This window comes from Mustela erminea, chromosome 5, assembly GCF_009829155.1.
Source record: "Mustela erminea isolate mMusErm1 chromosome 5, mMusErm1.Pri, whole genome shotgun sequence".
Classification (NCBI taxonomy): Eukaryota; Metazoa; Chordata; class Mammalia; order Carnivora; family Mustelidae; genus Mustela; species Mustela erminea.
The window spans coordinates 131,588,217-131,606,748 of NC_045618.1; the positions used below are offsets into that span (position 1 = coordinate 131,588,217).

Here is an 18,532-nt window from a genome sequence, read left to right on the forward strand (position 1 = left end):
ATGCCCCTTTGCCAGTCCTCTCAGAAGGACCATCAGCCGTCTGCTGCTTCCTGTCGGGGGTTCGCCCTGCGTGCACCCCTCCCTACATTTCTCCTCCCACGTTGCCCACTCGTGACTCTGCCGCAGCCCCACCCCTGCCACCGGACCTATGCTCCTCCCCCTGCCCTGCTGATGGCAGGCTGCGGGCTCCGCCATCCCCCTGCCCACCTTCCCCCGAAAGGAGCACTCAGACACTGAAAGCCAAAAACCCTCACTCATCCCCCCTGAAACCAGAAACACAGTGGGGGTGTCCGTAGATGTATACTTTGGTTATATCAAACTAATCCCGCATTTATTGGATGCCAGAAATTCTGTTAAGTGCTTCACGTGCATTTATTGTCTCACTCGAGCCTGACAAAAGCCCCACAAGAAACGTACGACTACCCCTCATTTTGCAAATGAGGAAACTGAGGCACAGACCCCTTAGGTTAATTCAGAGTCACCCACTGAGTAAATGCAGAGCTGGGATTTGGACCCAGCCCTGGGATCTGAAACGTATGCTGCTCTTTCTACTGCTGGACACAGGACCTGATACATTAACACACTTATTCACACTACATGGTTGCCTCTTTGGAAAAGCTCAAGGCCAGAGGCTGCAAAGGATGCCCCTCCCACTCAGGGCTTCAAAGCAGCTGTGGAGGACAGACGGGCATCCACATTTCTCCACCCTGCACCTGCGTCTGGTCCCACCCACCCCACAGCAGACAACTTCATGGACACCCATTTCTTCTGCAGGCCATACAAGCTCCCCTCTTACCAAGTTTGCTTAACTACAGCTTCGTTTTAAACCACTGACCCATTTAGAAAAACTGTAAGTAGTCCCAGCCTCAAATAACAGGATGTGACACCCCCAATTTCGGAGGCACCATGTCAAACAGGTCAAATCTGGGAACCTCAGGGAGAAGAGAATGGGGCACTGAAATGCCCCAATCACAGAGCATCTTTCTCTGCCTGGGTCATAGCACAGGGTGAAGAGGATCTCACACTGATGGCAGAAGCTGGACATCAGGGACACTACCAAACAGTGGTGTCTACATCCTCAAGTGTGCCCTCAGCCCTTTCCCTGTATTTTCTAGTTCTTCTCAGTCATCTGGCTGCACATCCCAGCCCCACCACCATTCCAATCCCTTCCTTCTCCTGCCACAGATCGAGCCCCAGGAAGAGGGACACTGCTGTTCACTGGTTTTGGGGCGTGGCCAGTCCTCACTGCCCTCGGGCCGGGCTGAAGCAAGCCACTGACAGATGGCAGAGACGAGACGGCAGCCAACCTCCCCAGCAGTCATTAAGCCAAGCCAGGCTCCACGTCGCATTCAGCCAGGCGGCCACATCCCCAGGGATGACCTCAACTGCCCTTTGTCTGGGGCAGCTAGAGTCAGACCTGGTCTGACCAGAGCCTCACAGAAGTGGGTTTGTGTGACAGAGAACAGGTCTGCCACTGTCTGTCGCCTCCAGACACTGGGCGCTTTGGGGGCCTCGACAAAGCAGCCACCCTGCCCCAGGGTAGGACAACCCCGGCAGCTCCCCAGCTGACCTGCATTAATTGAGCACCTAGTGTATACACAGCACTGGAAAGGAGCAACAAAAAGGGAAGGGTGCCGGGTCTCCATTCTCCAGAGCCTTTCCTCTAAGCCTGGCTATTTGGCTTGAGGCACTGGGTGGGCTGCTTTTTACAAAGGCAGTTTCCCCCACTGACCTGGCAGCCATGAGGATGGGGCCCAGGAATCTATTTTTAATAAGCATCCTGGGTGAGCCTGGCATACACTAAAATCTTAGAAAGGCTGCTCAGGGCTCCTGGAAACACACTGGGCATTCAGGCCCCAAGACCATCACGGTATTTACGAAGGATGTATAAGCAGTAGCAAGATGATACGGTGTAATCCAGAGGAAGCCCATCCACCTTGCTTAACCCCTGGCAGCCAGGCGAACGGGGTAGGGCATCACTTCCTCATCGCCACTCTTTGGGGTTTCCATTAACTTTGCAACCGCTGGCATTTTTCTACCTTTGTTTTCATTTCTCCCTTATCTGCCCCTTTCTCAAACTACATGGGGGGATGGGGAAAGAATACTGGGCTAGGCCTCACATTCTCTGTCTCTGATCTTATCAGATCCCCCATGGAATGGGTACTATTTCCCTCATTTAATAAATAGAGAAACTGAGGCTTAGAGAAGATAAATGTGAACCGCTCGACCCCTGAGACCCCCAACTCTCACACCCAACCCTCTGGAGCCAAACTGCTGAGGAATGTGTCATTTCAAAATAAGGGTCCTCAACTGTCAGTCCAAGAGGAGGACACTTACTTGTAGGTTTTGGACCTATCCAGCCAGATGCCTGAGATCACGGCCCCAAGCATTCCTGCAATGACGATGGTCAGGCCGATTCTTCCAGCATTCACTTCTTCCCCCTGGGAAAACCACAGCCCCATGATCACCCAGGAATGGGACAAGACACCAGATAGAGCACAGTCAGCAGGAGGTGACAGGGGAAAGAAAGGCAAGTAACTCAGGCTCCATTTGAGCTGATTCTCTGAACATACCAGGGCAAGGTGACCGAACTGTCCCGGAGCCACTCTGAAGTAGATCTTTTTAAATTTAATCTTTACGGCAGCCCTTTTATCTTATCTGTCATTATCCCCATTTCACAAACAGGGAGACCGAAATACATATATCCAAATATTCTGTGCTTAGTTGTTTTTTTTTAATGTATTTATTTTTGAGCTATTAGTGCCAAAAAGAATAGGAAGATGACAGTTATATAATCTCGTTTACTTCTCAAAATCCCCCACTGTGAGGTTAGAAATCAATAGTCTGCGCTTTATAGATGGAAAAAAAAAAGAAAAAAAAAAAAAAAAAAACAAGGCACAGTGAGATGAACCTGCTAGCGGGAGGTCGTGAGGCATTTATTAAGAATAGAGCTAGGATCTGAACTCAGACCTGTCAAACTCCAAAATGGGAACACGTTAGCCACAGTGGCCTACCACCTCTGCAAGTGTGAAACCCCTGTCCTTTTTTTTTAAAGATTTTATTTATTTATTTGACAGAGAGAGATCACAAGTAAGCAGAGAGGCAAGAAGAGAGAGAGGGGGAAGCAGGCTCCCCACTGAGCAGAGAGCCCGATGCGGGGCTCGATCCCAGGACTCTGAGATCATGACCTGAGCTGAAGGCAGAAGTTTAACCCACTGAGCCACCCAGGTACCCCAAGACCCCTCTCCTTTCAAAAGGGGGTTGGACCTGGGATTCCTGACTCCAGGACACACAGTATCCCACTCCTAGGATCCAGCCCTTGCTGGTTCCAAAAACATTTAAGAAATGCTTTCAGGGATGCCTGGGTGGCTCAGTCAGTTAAGTTTTTGCCTTTGGCTCAGAGCGTGATTCCAGGGTCCTGGGATGGAGTCCCATAGTATGGCCCCTTGCTCAGTGGGGAGCCTGCTTCTCCCTCTGCCTCTGCCCCTCTCCCTGCTTATGTGTACTCTTCCTCTTCGACAAATAGATAAAATCTTTTAAAAGAAAAAAAAAGAAGAAGAAATGCTTCCAGTTGAGCAATCAAGAGTTCAAAATTAAACTCTATTAAACCCCTATTTTACAAATTAAATCTTTCATACATGATCTGTATGTCTGTAGGTTTACCTACTGTACAGCTAGGCGCCATGCTATGTGCTTTACATACATAGAACATATGAATATATACATATGGGCACACATACATAGTATTAGTTTCTAACGCTAAAAAATAATCTTTCAATAAGGAATTGTTTCTTTTGCAGAAAGGAGAATGAGAGGCTAACCAGCCTGTCATACAATTTAGAGCTAGGGCTGAGAACCAGGGCCGTCTCCCTCCAAATCCCATAAGCACAGCACCATACGACACTGTCTGGAATGGCGAGGGCAGGGTCCAAGGGGCACTAGAGTTAACCACTGCCCCAGCTCCTGCCGGGATGGACAGAGCTCTCACTCTCTTCAGCGTGCTCAAGGGACTACCTTACCGGGTAGTGCAAGATCACCATGCGATTCAGCAGCGTGGACAAGGCATAAAAAGCACCAGCATTGAGACCTGAAAGAAGGAGGGAGACACACTGCATTAGGGGCAGCCTTATGCTGGACCATTGCTAACGTCTCCCCCTGGCAGGTAGGGAGGTCAGAAGTCCTCAGCTTCACTGCCATTATGAGTGGTGTCCCCAGAAAGTAGGAGGCTACTCAAGACTCCAAAACAACCCAAAGTAACTATTTTAACCATTTCTCAGCCCACACCACTGCCCGCAGATCCCTTTAACTCTGCCCTGGAAACACAGGTGCTAGAAACATTACTCCCAGGTCAAAACCGTCTACGTTCCTCTCAAGCATTGACCTATTGACCTACAGGGTCAGCAGAACCACTGGACACCTTCCATCTCCTCCTGATGACCCGTCCCCACTCCAGACTGCTCCAGGCCTCTGACCCGTGACATCACTCCTTCTGTGGGTGGTTTCTCTTTTCTGTCCCCATTCAGCTTTCTTTTTGGCCCAATGTCACACAAAATCTCATATCTGAAACCAGAAAGCACCCTAAAGAGCATTGAGCTGACTCTCCTAACTCATCAATTCATCCAACGGATAAAAGGAACACCAGAATACATGGTAAGAATCCACGAGGCCATTTGTGCAAAGCTGTAGTAGCTTTAATGAGACTGAAACTAACCCAACGGCGATGATGATAATGATGATGATGGTGGTGAGGAGGATGGCGAGGAGGACGGTGAGGAAGAGGGTGGGGAGGAAAGTGAGGAGGAGAGTGGGGAGGCGGGTGGGGAGGAAGGTGGCAGTAGCACATTTTTATGTACTAGATACCGCTTAGGTATCTTACAATCCTTATAGCAAGATAGTTAATATTATCATCCCCATTTTATAGATGAGGAAAATGCACCCAGTTTTAAAACAAATACAGAAAGTCACTTTATAATGCTCACCAGGGTGAGCATTTTGAGGCTCACAAGACCATCACTGGTACACTTGACATTAGATGCCCTAGAAGACTCTAAGTAACAGGACACAGCTCACGAGCAGGGCAGCCTCAGGGATTCCTCTTCCACGAAGCCCAGATCATGGAGCCACCCAGAACCCATCCTCACAGTGATGGCACAGGCGCAGGGAAATGTGGGCATGGCAGCCGTCCTGGTTTAACACCTCGCAGGAGCCACTATTGCTGGTGGCATCTCCAGAGGCATAGCTTTAGGGCCCCAGAGAGGACAGCCCAGCTAAAAGAGTCAGCATATTCAGAGAAGCACCAAGAATGGCCTCCTAGCAGATATGAAAAGGTCCCCCAATCCAGACAGTCATTTTTAACACTGAGGTCATTTTTATCATATGTGATGTTGCCTCAATGCAGTTCACTGACTCCCTTTATCAGGTTCCCAGAGGAATGAGACACCAAGTTAAGTGCATAAGAGTTTAAAAATGCAGATTCCTGGGCCTCACCCTGGGTCTACTAAATCTGATTTTCCTAAAATAGAGCTAAGAATCTGTAATTTAAAAATAACAACAGGCACCTGGGTGGCTCAGTCAGTTAAGCATCAGAATCATGAATCTGGCTCAGGTTACTATCTCTGGGTCATGAGATCAAGTCCTGTGTTTGGGCTCCATGCTCAGTGGGAAGTCCCCTTGCCCCTGTCCCTCTCCTTCTCGCCCCTCCCCCATTGCTCACTCACATATTCTCTCTCTGTCTCTATCTTAAATAAATAAGTAAGGGGCACCTGGGTGGCTCAGTGGACTAGGCCTCTGCCTTCAGCTCAAGTCCTGATCCCAGGGTCCTGGGATGGAGTCCTGCATTGGGCTCTCTGCTCAGCAGGGAGCCTGCTTCCCCCGGCTCTCTCTGCCTGCTTGTGATCTGTCTATCAAATAAATAAATAAAATCTTTTTTAAAATTAAATAAATAAGTAAAATCTAAAATAACAACAATAATAACAACAACAGGGGTGCCCGGGTAGCTAAGTCGGTGAAGTATCTGACTTGATCTCAGCTCAGGTCTTGATCTGAGGGTCCTGAATTCAAGCCATGCACTGGGTGTAGAGCCCACTTAACAACAACAACAACCCCCCTAGCCATTTCTTAGACTCAGCAGAGTTCATAAGTAAATGACCTTGGGAATCCGGAAGGTCCAAGACTAGGCCCAGGCTCCCAGTTTAACATGGCGGCAAATGGTATGAGAAGGGGCTTCAAGACCATGAGAATGACCCTACGTTAGAGATACTCAATGCTGCTGCAAACCAGAATCACCTGGAATGCCTTTTAAGAGCAGATTCCCAGGCCCTCACCCAGACTTTCTGAAACTGGGTTTCTAGAAGAAAGGCAGGGAAATTCAGGCACACACTCAACCAAGCACCTGAGGCGATTCTGTCATCAGGCAAGCTTGTGAAACACTGATCCCAGATTCTATCTCTGGGCTCTGGATACCCTGTGCTCATTTCCCTTGGGCCCTTCCTGGACTTGTAGTAAACCCTCGTTTTAAAGGGCCAGCCTCACCTCATCAAAGCTCCAGGGAATCACAAGAAGGATACTATGCCTACTCTCAAGTAGTATCTGAGAGGAAGCACAATCAGCCTCCCTAAACCCATAGGGGAGTGGGCAGTAGTAAAGCCCTTGAAAGCCTCAGGGGAAGGTGATAATCTTCCTGTGCTGGGCTGTGAGTTTGGGTGTCCAGCACTGGAAGATTATTCAGAAGGCAAGGCTGGGGTACAACATGGAATAGTGTTCCCTTTGAGGACATTCTTTAGAAGAGAAGCCTTTTCAATGATTTTTTTTCCAATGTGGCAATTGTTGTGCCATTGATGATAGGGCAGAAGAGGGGACCATGTGAAAGCAAGGCCTAGGGACTCAAGGAGAAGGTAGCCAAGGAAAGGTTATTCTCTTATGCCACACCACTGCCCGACTCTGCTGATACAAATCCTAAGATCCACTGGGCCCCTAGACTCTGGCAGACCTGTAGAGAATATGGTTCCAGCCCTGGATCTTCCTGCATTGCCAAACCTGGAGAAGGGGATGGGGGGTGGTATTTTACTAGAGGAAAAGGCATTTTTTTTATTCCTGTGATTTCAGCAATATCAAACACAAAACCCATCTCTGCCCCCTCCTCTCTAAGCTGGGCTGCCAGATTTAGGAAAAAAAAAAACAAAAACAACACATCCAGTTATAATTTGAAATTCAGGTAATACTTTTTCAGCATAAATATGCCCCCAATACTCCATGGGACATGTTTATGCTGAAAAAATGTGCTGTTTACCTGACATTCAATTTAGTTGGATAGCCTTTATTATATCTCTCAAATGTATCTCTAAGGGTATGACCAGAGGCCTACAAGAAAAAGCCCCCTGAAATTCCTCCAAAGCCCTCACCAGGCTCTACTCTGGGCAACAGACTCAGCAGCTTGGGGAAGACTTGGAAAGCCACTAGAAAGACAGTACTGGAGATCCCACCAGCTATGTGGGAGCTATTCCTTACCTGGTGAAATGCAGTTCAGACCAATGAAAGAATGTAGGAAATCAAGTTCACCAACACAACAGCAATGTGGATTCATGCAACTGCTTTAGAAGCTTTCATTTCCCTTCAGAGCACTCCAGTGGGAACCAAAATTGATTCTTATTTTCAGAGATTTTTATTTCATGGGCACAGGATGGGTGAAGGAGGTACATTGAGTAATTTGGCAGAGCAGACATTAAAACCAATTCCTTATGTGCCAACTCTGAATTCACCATTCCAGCATTCAAGGCTCTTATCCCAAGACATGTTCACCCACGTCCAGCAAACATGCCCATGAAATGCTGTCATCGGCTTGATTCAAGCCACATGCTCTTAAGTGCATGTAATTCAGAGGAAAATATGAATATCATACGTACAATATAAAAATTATGAACCACTTCCCTTTTCAAAGCCCAATCTGAAACTACAGGAGGGTAGTGGGACACTCGGGAGAGCTTCAAAACATCTAGGTGAATTTATAGAGGGTTTTGTTTTGTTTGTAATTTGCAGCAAAGATTTAATTTGGAGGAGAGCAGTGATTCTTAGGTGGACTGAGTCCCAAACACTGCCTTTACATGACCTCTAAGCCTTAGAAAGATGCTAAAGTCAAGACCCCATCATTTCCAAATCCCAAAGATGGCTGGTCAATATAAGTTGATCCTGCTTCGAAAACCCCAGAACTCTAGATCTGCATCTTAGGAGAAGGCAACTCCTAGGCAGCTGGCTTAGAGGATTGAACCTGAAGAAGAAAATACCTCCCCGAGGTAAACCCAAGGACCACTGAGACAAGTGAGGCTAAAAGAGCTTGGCTTTGTCTCTAGATGTTCCTTTCTCCATAAGGACACAAAAATGGCACGGTGGTGAGGAAGATAGGCTTTGGCATCAGTCAGACAGAAGTTTAAATCCAAGATCTGTTGCTTGCTAGCTGTCCAGTTGTGGGCAAGGAACTAAATGGAGCCTCAGCATCCTCAATATAAAATGGAATGGAGTTGAGAACCGATGTCATGGGATTGTTTTGAAGATTAAATGTGATGATCTATGTAAAGCACTTAACAGAGGGTCTGACACACAGTAATAGCTCAATAAAATTCTTTCCGAATCTGTTATTAAGCCTAAAAATCGTTTCCTTGTTGGTCCAAAGTTTAGTCACCAAGTCCAATTATCTATCATGGAAAAAGGCTTGCAGTTTTCTAACTATAATTAAATATATGCAAACATCCAGATTAGTTTAACTCTCTCTCACTGGAATAACCCCAGACCTTTGATGGGAAAAAAAAAAAAAAGTTAATAAATTCTATCTCTGCAATGGAGTCAAATGCTCCTAGAGACTCAGAAGCAAATTGTTTTTCTGGGTAGCACTATCCCAATTTAAATGACAATTAACTTTCACCTTTTCTCTCCTCACCTTCTAGGACTCCCATTATGTGTATGTTGGTTTGCATGATGGTTTCCCACAGGTCTCGAGGTTCTGCTCATTTTTCTTCTTTATTTTTTCTGTTCCTCAGACAGGATAATTTCATGTGACCTATCTTCAAGTTCAGTGATTCTTTCTGCTGCCAGCTCATATCTGATTTTGAGCCCTCCAGTGAGTTTTTCATTTTAGTTAGTGTACTTTCAATTCCAGGATTTCTATTTGGTTCTTTTTCATTCCTGTCTTTATCGATATCCTCTATTTGGTAAAACTTTATTCTCCACCTTTTTTTTTTCATTCTTTAGGCATGGTTTCTTTAGTTCTTTGAACACTATTTATATTGTTGATTTATAATCTTTATTATGTCCAACATCTGGGCTTCCTTAGGAACAGTTTCTATTAAGTGCTTTTTTCCCCTTGTGTATGAGTCATTCTTTCTTATTTCTTTGCATGTCTCATAATCTTTTGATAAAGCTGGACACTTTAAATACCATGTCAGCTCTGGAAATGAGATTCTCATCCCTCCCTGGGATTTGTTGCTGTTGCTGCTGTTTGCTTGATGACTTTCCTGGACTAATTTTTTAAAGTTTGTATTCTTTGTCATGTGCAGCTGCTGAAGTTTCTGCTACATCAGTTTAGTGGTGAGGTAATGATTAGACAGAAATTTCCTTAAATACCTTAAACCAGTAAGTCTCCACCTTTGCCAAGGACCTCCTCTGTATGAGGTCTGAGGCTCTCCTTCAATGCTCCAGCAGGCAGGTGTCAACCCTGCCTTAGCCTTCACTTCCTCCTTGCCCAGAGCCTCAAGGTCAGCAGAGGTGAGAGTTTAGGGCTCATATGCATGTGGACTTCTATTTAAATTCCTAAGAATATGTGAGAGCTTTTCAAAGCTCCTATGACCATCTCATTCTCTAGATTTTTGTTTCAAGATTTTTGGCCAGCTTCCTGTTTCCTAAACTGGTTATTACTACCTTAGGCAGCTATGATACTAAACAGTGATGATTTTCAACAAATGCCCTGGAAATAGTGCTTTTCCCACAGAGCAAGCTCTGAGTCAGGTTAAATAAAAGCAAGTCCTCTGCATGGGGCTCTTCTAGGGAACTGTCAGATATCATATAATGACCTAGGAATGGGGTTTTTGGGGGGAGCTCCAGAATTGTTTTTGCCCCACCAAGTGGCTGTGAGGCTGCTGGTTCTCCCAAATACCATGGCTGCTAGGCTGCTGGTTGTCAAGGCTACCACATAGACTGGGAGAGGCGGATTGGAATAGGGCAAGTTAAAACACAAAGCTCACTGTTTCTGTTGTTATTCAGTCATTTTTTTTTCCCTTGAATAAATGTCCCTTGGATTGTTGCAAACCTTTGTTTAAGAGTTCTGGAAATTTGATTTTGACAATGTTTTTAATCCAGTGCACTTGTTGCTTTATGGAAGAACAGATTATCCAAGGTCCTCACTCCACCATTCCAGAAGTGCTTCCCTATTTCCTGTGTTATCATTTAACCAAATAGATGAATGTGCAGAAGTGCAGTATTAAAACAATGCTGCCAAATTAAAGACCATATAAGCAACCAGCCATGCAATAAGAGGAAGAGTTGCTTTGCTTCCCTGCCTATACACTGGGATCATTGCCCACTTATCACCACTATCATTATTCTCACCCATTAAAAAAATTTATTAAGCACTCATCTGCTCTAGAATGCCAAGGTAGGCTAAAATACCCTGATGTCAGATGCAGTAAGATTTATGGTGTTCCCCTGATATGAGGAAGTGGTGATGCAACATGGCGGCTTAAGTGGGTAGGAGAAGAATCAATGAAACAAGATGGGATTGGGAGGGAGACAAAAACATAAGTGACTCTTAATCTCACAAAACAAACTGAGGGTTGCTGGGGGGAGGGGGGTTGGGAGAAGGGGGGTGGGGTTATGGACATTGGGGAGGGTATGTGCTTTGGTGAGTGCTGTGAAGTGTGTAAACCTGGTGATTCACAGACCTGTACCCCTGGAGATAAAAATATATGTTTATAAAAAATAAAAAATTAAAAAAAAAAAGATTTATGGTGTTCAAAAGTCAATGCACTTGAGATATTTAACTCAAGGAAAAGTAAAAGTTCTTGGAGCCATGCAATCCTGAATCTGAAAGGGATCCCAAAGGTCATGTGGCTTTACTATCCATCTATATGGCCTGATATACTCCAAATATCCCCACTAAGTGACTGGTCCCATCTACACATGAGTGCCTCCTACTTATGGACAACTCACATAACTTCTTTAATTGGACATCTAAAGTATTGGAAAGTCTGTCTGTATATTATGGGTGAAGGCAGAGACATTCTCAGAACGGAAAAGCTGGAAAGAATGAGAAATGGAGACCTGAGACCTTGAAGACTAATCTGTTCATCCAACACTTTTCCAGGTGAGAGATCACTTATTTTTGTGAGTGCCTGAAAAATAGGCATGCCACTCTCCTGTGTGTGATACTACTTTTTTGTGCCTCCGCAGATAAACACTCTAATTTAGATAAAGAGCATGATAATAAGCCTAACATGAAACTCTGGCATAATTCAAAAAGGGGTATAGGCATTAATTGTGTAGGCTCTGGAGTTAGATAAACCTGTATTTGAATTCTGCCTCTGCCAATGCAAAGCTGTGTCTTCTCGAGCTAGTTACTTAGCCTGTCTTGAGTTTAAGTTTTCTCCTCTGTTAAATAGGGAAAACTATGGTACCGACCTCACATGGGCATGATGAGAGTTAAATAAATAAAATCATACATGGGAAGTCTTGGCACATAGCAAATGTTATTGTTATTAAAAAAAAAAAAAAAAAAACAAGGTTAAAGCCCACTGGAGTTTCACTAAACATAAATTATGTCAAACCAACCTTGTTTCTTTCCTTCTAATGGTTACTAAGCATGTTACACAACTGTTGACTCTTGATTTTTAAGAAACTAACTAGTAAGGGTAACTGGGTGTCTCAGCTGGTTGAGTGTCTGACTCTTAGTTTCAGCTTAGGTCATGACCTGGGGGTCATGGGATCAAGCTCCATGTTGGGCTCGCCGTTCAGCTGGGAGTTTTGCTCCCCTCTCCCTCTCCCTCTGCTCTTCTCCCTACTCATGTACTTTCTCTCTCTCTCTCTCTCTCTCTCTCTCCCCCTCTCTAAAATAAATAAAATAAAATCTTTTAAAGAATTTTAATGCATATTCAACTGTATCTTACCAAAAGCAAAAAAGGGAACTAAAAGAGGGATACTGTCTTGTATTCAGGTAAAAAAAGGAGTTAGTGTTACAAAATGACAGAGGATTGGTTGGGACCGGTTTATGTGGCAAGACTCATATATGCATTCATTCATTCATTCATTCATTCATTCATTCACTAAATAACTGTTAGAGTGTCCAATCCAGGCTGGCCACTGCTAAGGAACTATAAAGATGAAAAGCCATAAATCCCTACCCTTGGAACATTCATAGTCTAGGGGGAAAAGAGACCTGGAATTTTCTTTTTAAATGTAAGTGTTAAGATGCACTAGGAACAGCGTAATAAAACAGGTAAAGGTCACCTTTATAGCAGTGATACTTAGGTAAGACCTGAAGGATCAGCAGGCATTTGTCAAGACAACTTGATTTGGGAGGGAATGCTTTTCTAAGTGAACTTCACAGAACATGCAAAGGCCCTGAGGCACAACTGACTCTTCTGGGTTGGCCCTGAGCAATAGCTTTATATACACACTAGGGATTTGGAAAGAGAAAGACACACAGACACATCAGGTCTTACTTTACCAATTTAAACACACTCTTGGACACACGTGCACATTACCATAGGTGATGATAAGCAGCACAAAGTTGAGGTTTTTGAAGACCCGGACAATGGAACTTAAGTACGATGCATCAGGGGACGCCAAGGCATAGCTCAGAGATTGTGCCCTGCTGGGGGGGTGTTTAGGCTTCTCCTTGAATACTGAAAGGAAAGAAACAGAGATATCACTGCAAATCTCCATGGCCCCACCCCTGCAGAGCTAACACGTGGACAAGAGAAAAGGTTAAGAGTCAAAAAGGAGGGCGCCTGGGTGGCTCAGCTGGTTGGGTGACTGCCTTCGGCTCGGGTCATGATCCCAGAGTCCCGGGATCGAGTCCTGCATCGTGCTCCCTGCTCCATGGGGAGTCTGCTTCTCCCTCTGACCTTCTCCTCTCTCATGCTCTCTCTCACTGTCTCTCTGTCAAATAAATAAATAAAATCTTTTTTTTAAAAAGACTCAAAAAGGAAATATGAATTCTTCAATTAAATCCATCAGTCCCTCTTTCTTGAAGTGGTTTCTCACCACCTGTGGCTTTTTCTTCATGGCCTCTGGATGGCTGCACTCCCTGGGCCTCCCACACAGCATTCGAGGGTCAAGGAGTCCCATAATCAATCAGCAAATAACATATCACAGCACACTGAAAATAACATAGTAGTAATACATGGAGAGAGAGAAAGTGAGAAAGTTTGGGGTTAGTGAGCCCAGTGAATGGCTTAGCACCAGAGCTCCTCCCAAAGGGGAAGGGACCGTGTCACCCCTGCTTAGCAGAAAGCGTGGCACATGGCAGCCAAGGAATATTCCCTGAATAAGTGAAAAGATCTTCTTCTGTTGGAAAAAACCTCAAGTCAGTTCCTAGTTTGTCACATTCTGACTCTAATGTCTGCCTCGTGAAGAGACAAGAGAATTAACACACACCCCTGCAGAAGGGGTAGGAAGGACTGGGGAGAGAGAGCACGAAAACCATTCATTTTGTATTTGATTTCCAGCACAGCTGGTACAAAAATTTGATGGCACTGATCGCTGTTCAGGTTCTGGGGGCAGACAAGTGTAACCATTTGTTTGGTTAAATTGCTTCCCCCCCAAGTTGGGTCCAGGCAAGCTCCATGTAGCTTCTCCACACGCCATGAGAATGCTCCTGAAAGGTCAATAAACTGTCTCTAGTTAGAGGAAGCTCTGCACGTGAGGTTTACTCTCTTGAAGATCAAAGCCCCCCCTCCCTCCCACCGCAGAAAACCTTCCAGCCCTAACTTCAGAGCCCTGCTTCTTCCTTCTCCAGAAATACTCCTGGATTACTTCCTGGTGTTGGAAACCATTCATCCACTGTCTTGTCCATTCACCTCCCTTTGCATGAGGGGAAAGAAACCAAGGCAAGAGGCTATCTCTCTTCCATTTCTCCAAGGTCCTGGAGAAACTACAAACCAGAATTCAGATCAGATTTTTCAGTTCTTTACTCAATTAGCCACTCTCTGGCTTGATAATACAATGTCAAAACATACAAATGTCTTACCTTTGGATTTCAAATGCAAAGAACCACATGCTCATCTGCTACGAGCGCAGGCATTTGAAGCTGGGCACGTTACAAGTTGAAACTTAAGGTCTGGTTGAGTAAGAGGGACCCTGGAAGAACTGTTCTTTCCTGAGGCCATCCACACTCCCGTAGCTTCTCCCCTTCCCAGAAACAGCAAGTCCTCCACCCAACATATCCTGCCAGCTTTGAAAAGCCATCAGACTTTCTCATCTTGGAACCCAAGGGGAGAGAGTGACTCAGTGAGAACAGTGGAACAGGGTGCACAATCATAAAACAGGAGGTGGGGATGGCAGGGAAGAATGAGACCTTTATTTACCACGTAAGATGGAATGTTAGGAAGAAAGCTGGTTGGTTAACCTTTAAAGGCGAATGACTAACTGAAAATTAAAAAGCCTCTACTATGCTGTTTCTGAATTTATCACAACACATGTAATACCATTCAGATGATAAAAGAGGATATATAAATATAGTAATCAATATCTCAACGATCAAATGTACATGCACATAAAATTAATAGTGGTTGTCTGAGGTTGGTGGTAGGGATTAACTGGTACCGTCTAAGTTAATGGTTATTTCTTTTTATTTTAATTATTTATTTTATTTATTTATTGAAGTAACCTCTACCCACAACATGGGGCTTGAACTCACGCCCCTGAGCTCAATCAAGAGTCACATGCTCTACCAATTGAGCCAGCCAGGCACCTTGGCTATTCTTTTCTTTATGCTTTTTCATATTGTTCAGATTGTTCCATAACCAACATGTATTCCTCTTATAGTTTAAAAAACAAAAAAGCCTCAAAAAATGTGGTCCCCACGTATTCTCAGATGAATCTACAAGAATATTAGTGTTTGTGGGTCAATTCTGTTTTAGTTTCGTTCCAGAAATTTAGAGTATGGAGTTACACAGGGTTAGGCGATCTCTGCCACTTACTACCCATCTAATGTTGAATAATTTACTTAACTCCCCTTAAGTCTCATTTTCCTCTTTGTGGGAAAGAGGGGATTGATGGGATTGGTGATGGGAATTTCCCTCAAGATTCAAAGAGATCAGGCATGTTTAGCACAGTGCCTGTGATATATATCATAAACACTCAGGGGGTTTCATCACAGGGATCAATAGCCTGCCCGTTAACTCTGGTGAGGTTTTATTGGGGAACCGGTTGATTACAATTAAATCCTTACTGAGCAGCTAACAAAGTACACAAGAACAGCTAGCATTCTATTGGCTAAGACATTTGAAGACCTCAACTAGCAGCCTGGCATCTACTTTCTGTAAATGTCCATGGTATTCTAAGGTCATGTTCACAAGGTCCCCACCCAAGTCAGCAGAACCTCCCTGCTTCATGGCCCCCCATCAGTCTACTAATGACCTTACCGATGATGACAAGGATGAAAAGCAGAGTAGCCACGCCTGCTATTATGTAAAACATGATGCTGATGTGGTAGGCAAGCTTGTCCCGGTCTTCGATGTTGGGTACCAAAACAGGAGGGACCAAGAACCCAATTGCAATTCCAAGCTATAGAAGACAGAGACAATCAATCACAGTTTCCAACAGCCAAGAGATGACAGCATAAACTTAAAGAGACTCCTGATAAGAAGCACAAACCCTAACTTCCAGGCCTCCTTAAAACCCCAACAGGGATTGGTCCCCCCTCTCAAAACACCAGAGAGATCTTTCATTTCATTGACAACTCAACTCTTTTTATTGATTGAAACTTACCCCTGATCACCCTATCGATACCTATTGGAAAACATTAGAGTTGGGGTTCTCAAGGCAGGCTGGCTCTTCTCTATCTGCAGACTAATGAACAATGTACTCTATAGTAGAGTAAAACAACATTGATTTTTTTTTCCCACTGAATTTTTCATCTCACTGAATCCATTAACCTGGAGCTTTGAGACTAGCTGACAGAAAAATTCAATTCTATACCCTATAACCCCAAGAACTTGCATTCAGTAGGAGATGAAAGCCTAAAATTGCTACCCCACTCACACATGTGAAAAAATAAGTTCATTGTGTAAATAACTCATAATTTACAAAGCATCTACAGTGTGAAGTCACATGTCACCACATAAAGGTACACACACAGGACATGGGGACATGAAAACTGCCTATAAACAAGCATGCGCACACACCCACGAATTAAAACATCTCATTCCTGCCTCACAGTTCAAATTCCCAGGATCTGATAGATAACATGACTCGGGCATTACCAAGTTCCCAAATGCCTAGATTCAGTGATGGCTTACTGTGACGTAACTCCCGAAAGTCCTTCTGCCACACATACATACCAAGGCAGAAATCAGAAAACAGCCTGAGAACTCAGGCAAGCCTCAAATTCCCAAAGTGAAGGAAGACGAGTTAATCTTTTAAGGTCCCACTTTTCTTTACTGCACTTGAAAGGAACTGCGGGTAGAAGGCGAGTTAGTTTCATGCCACCCTATAACAACGTCTGTTACACCTGTCTGTTGACCACCTTGATTGCTTTTCCAGCCTGTCAGTTACAACCACTCAGGATGGTGGTTCTCAGCTCTGGAACAGTGGCAAAAGTCATCATCGATAGGCTCGGTATAGGGTTCTTCCAAATTTGCCAATATATAATCAATAAATCAAACAGATCTTTAAACCATCTACTGTGTGAAAAGTACTCTGCTAGATATTTTACCAAGGTACCACGATGGTTATGGCACAATTCTCGCTTTCAAGTAACATTATAATCTAGTGGGGGCAGGGACTTTAAAACAAAGATATAAAAGAATAACACAAATGGGGTTATTGTGGGTTGAAATCATAGGATGCTATTGTTTTGAAAGTTCCTTTGTCATTGTCTAGTACAGCCTGATTAATACAGGGTCAAGTGGAAGTTAATTGAAGGTAAGCTCTAGGAGGTGAGTCACACAGGGTCATAGGAGTTCTAGCAGATTTGAGATAAGAAAACAGATCTTTTAGCTTCTCCCCCCAGGGCCTCCCCCACTGGGCCTGACAGGTCTCTGACAGCGCTAAGAGTCCTGAGAAAGGGTCAAGTGAGCAGACTTCTCCAGAAGAGAAGATATTTCATGTCCTTGGAGTCTTCTCTGATCCTTGGTCACAACGATTTGCCAGAGTTAAGTCTAGCTTAAGGGTTGATCTCCAATAATTTAAGGGGTGTAAACCAGCCAAAGACAAAGGGACAAATACAACGGGCACAGTTGGAAAACAGGGCCCCCTTCAGGTTCTATCTGGTCTCCCACTACTTCGGTGTTGGAGATCTAGGCGTTCAACCGAACCCCAAAATGTCCCTAGGTATTAAGGAGGTCACGTATTGCATGGAGCACTGGGTGTGGTGCATAAACAATGAATCTTGGAACACTGAAAAAATTAAATTAAATTTAAAAAAAAGAATGAGGACAGATATGGGATATCATCCAAGTCTCTATGATTCTTTCATTCCCCAAAGGACCTTGATACAGGAAAACCTAATACTCAGTAATCTTCTGCCTTGAGAAAGAAGCCCTCCTAGCTTGTTCTACACCAGAGCAGACTCTGATTCCTCAGAGACCACACTCCATTCTGTCTATACATGAGGCCTGAATGAGTGCTATTCCACATGGAAGGCTTCTCCAGACAGCAGGCTGAGGCAGTCAGCTGTAGGGACCCGTGGTGACCCAGCCAGAGAGCAACACTGCCACAAGGTACACTTTCTTCAGAAGGAAATTGACTTTGGAGGTACTTTCATGGTCAGTGTGGAAAACAAAAACATCCGAATTGGACTGCTGCCTCTTCTGTTTTTTTCAAATTGTATTTGTTCCTTCTTCTTGAGATCTGTGTTCAGTGAGAGTTTACAGGCTATGCTCAGCTCCCAATTCCTCACTCTGTCCCCTGGCAGGTGCTCAATCATGTTGGCTAGCTAGACAGATGGATGGATGAACACTGGTGGAAAAATCTTCTCTACGCAAAGCTGGCAGTATCGCACAGGTCTGCCCATGAGGGTCCCTGTTCTTTCTACAAACCACATTGGATTCAGAGGGGTAAGGGGAATATAAAAAGGTTTACAGGGGAGGAGGTAGGGAAGCCCTCCTAGCTTGTTCTACACCAGAGCAGACTCTGATTCCTCAGAGACCACACTCCATTCTGTCTATACATGAGGATGGCTGGCTATTTCTTGAGCATCTACTATGTACTCTGTATCTAACAGCATTAATCTTTTTCATTTAACCCAAGAAATTTTACAATAAAGACAAAAATGAGAAACACTGATGGTCCACACCCTGCCTAAGGTCACATGGACAGCTAGCAGAAG

General features: G+C 44.5%; 1 protein-coding gene across 1 annotated transcript in view; it reads right to left on the bottom strand.

Moving 5' to 3' along the window:
* FLVCR2 (FLVCR heme transporter 2) overlaps positions 1-18,532 on the bottom strand; it is a 52,415-nt gene that overhangs the window by 9,493 nt on the left and 24,390 nt on the right. The window contains exons 2-5 of the mRNA XM_032344880.1: positions 15,627-15,768; positions 12,744-12,884; positions 4,020-4,087; positions 2,338-2,441 (exon numbers count right to left, since the gene is read on the bottom strand). Of these exons, the coding sequence (XP_032200771.1) occupies positions 2,338-2,441; positions 4,020-4,087; positions 12,744-12,884; positions 15,627-15,768 (455 nt within the window). The remainder of the gene's footprint in view (positions 1-2,337; positions 2,442-4,019; positions 4,088-12,743; positions 12,885-15,626; positions 15,769-18,532) is intronic.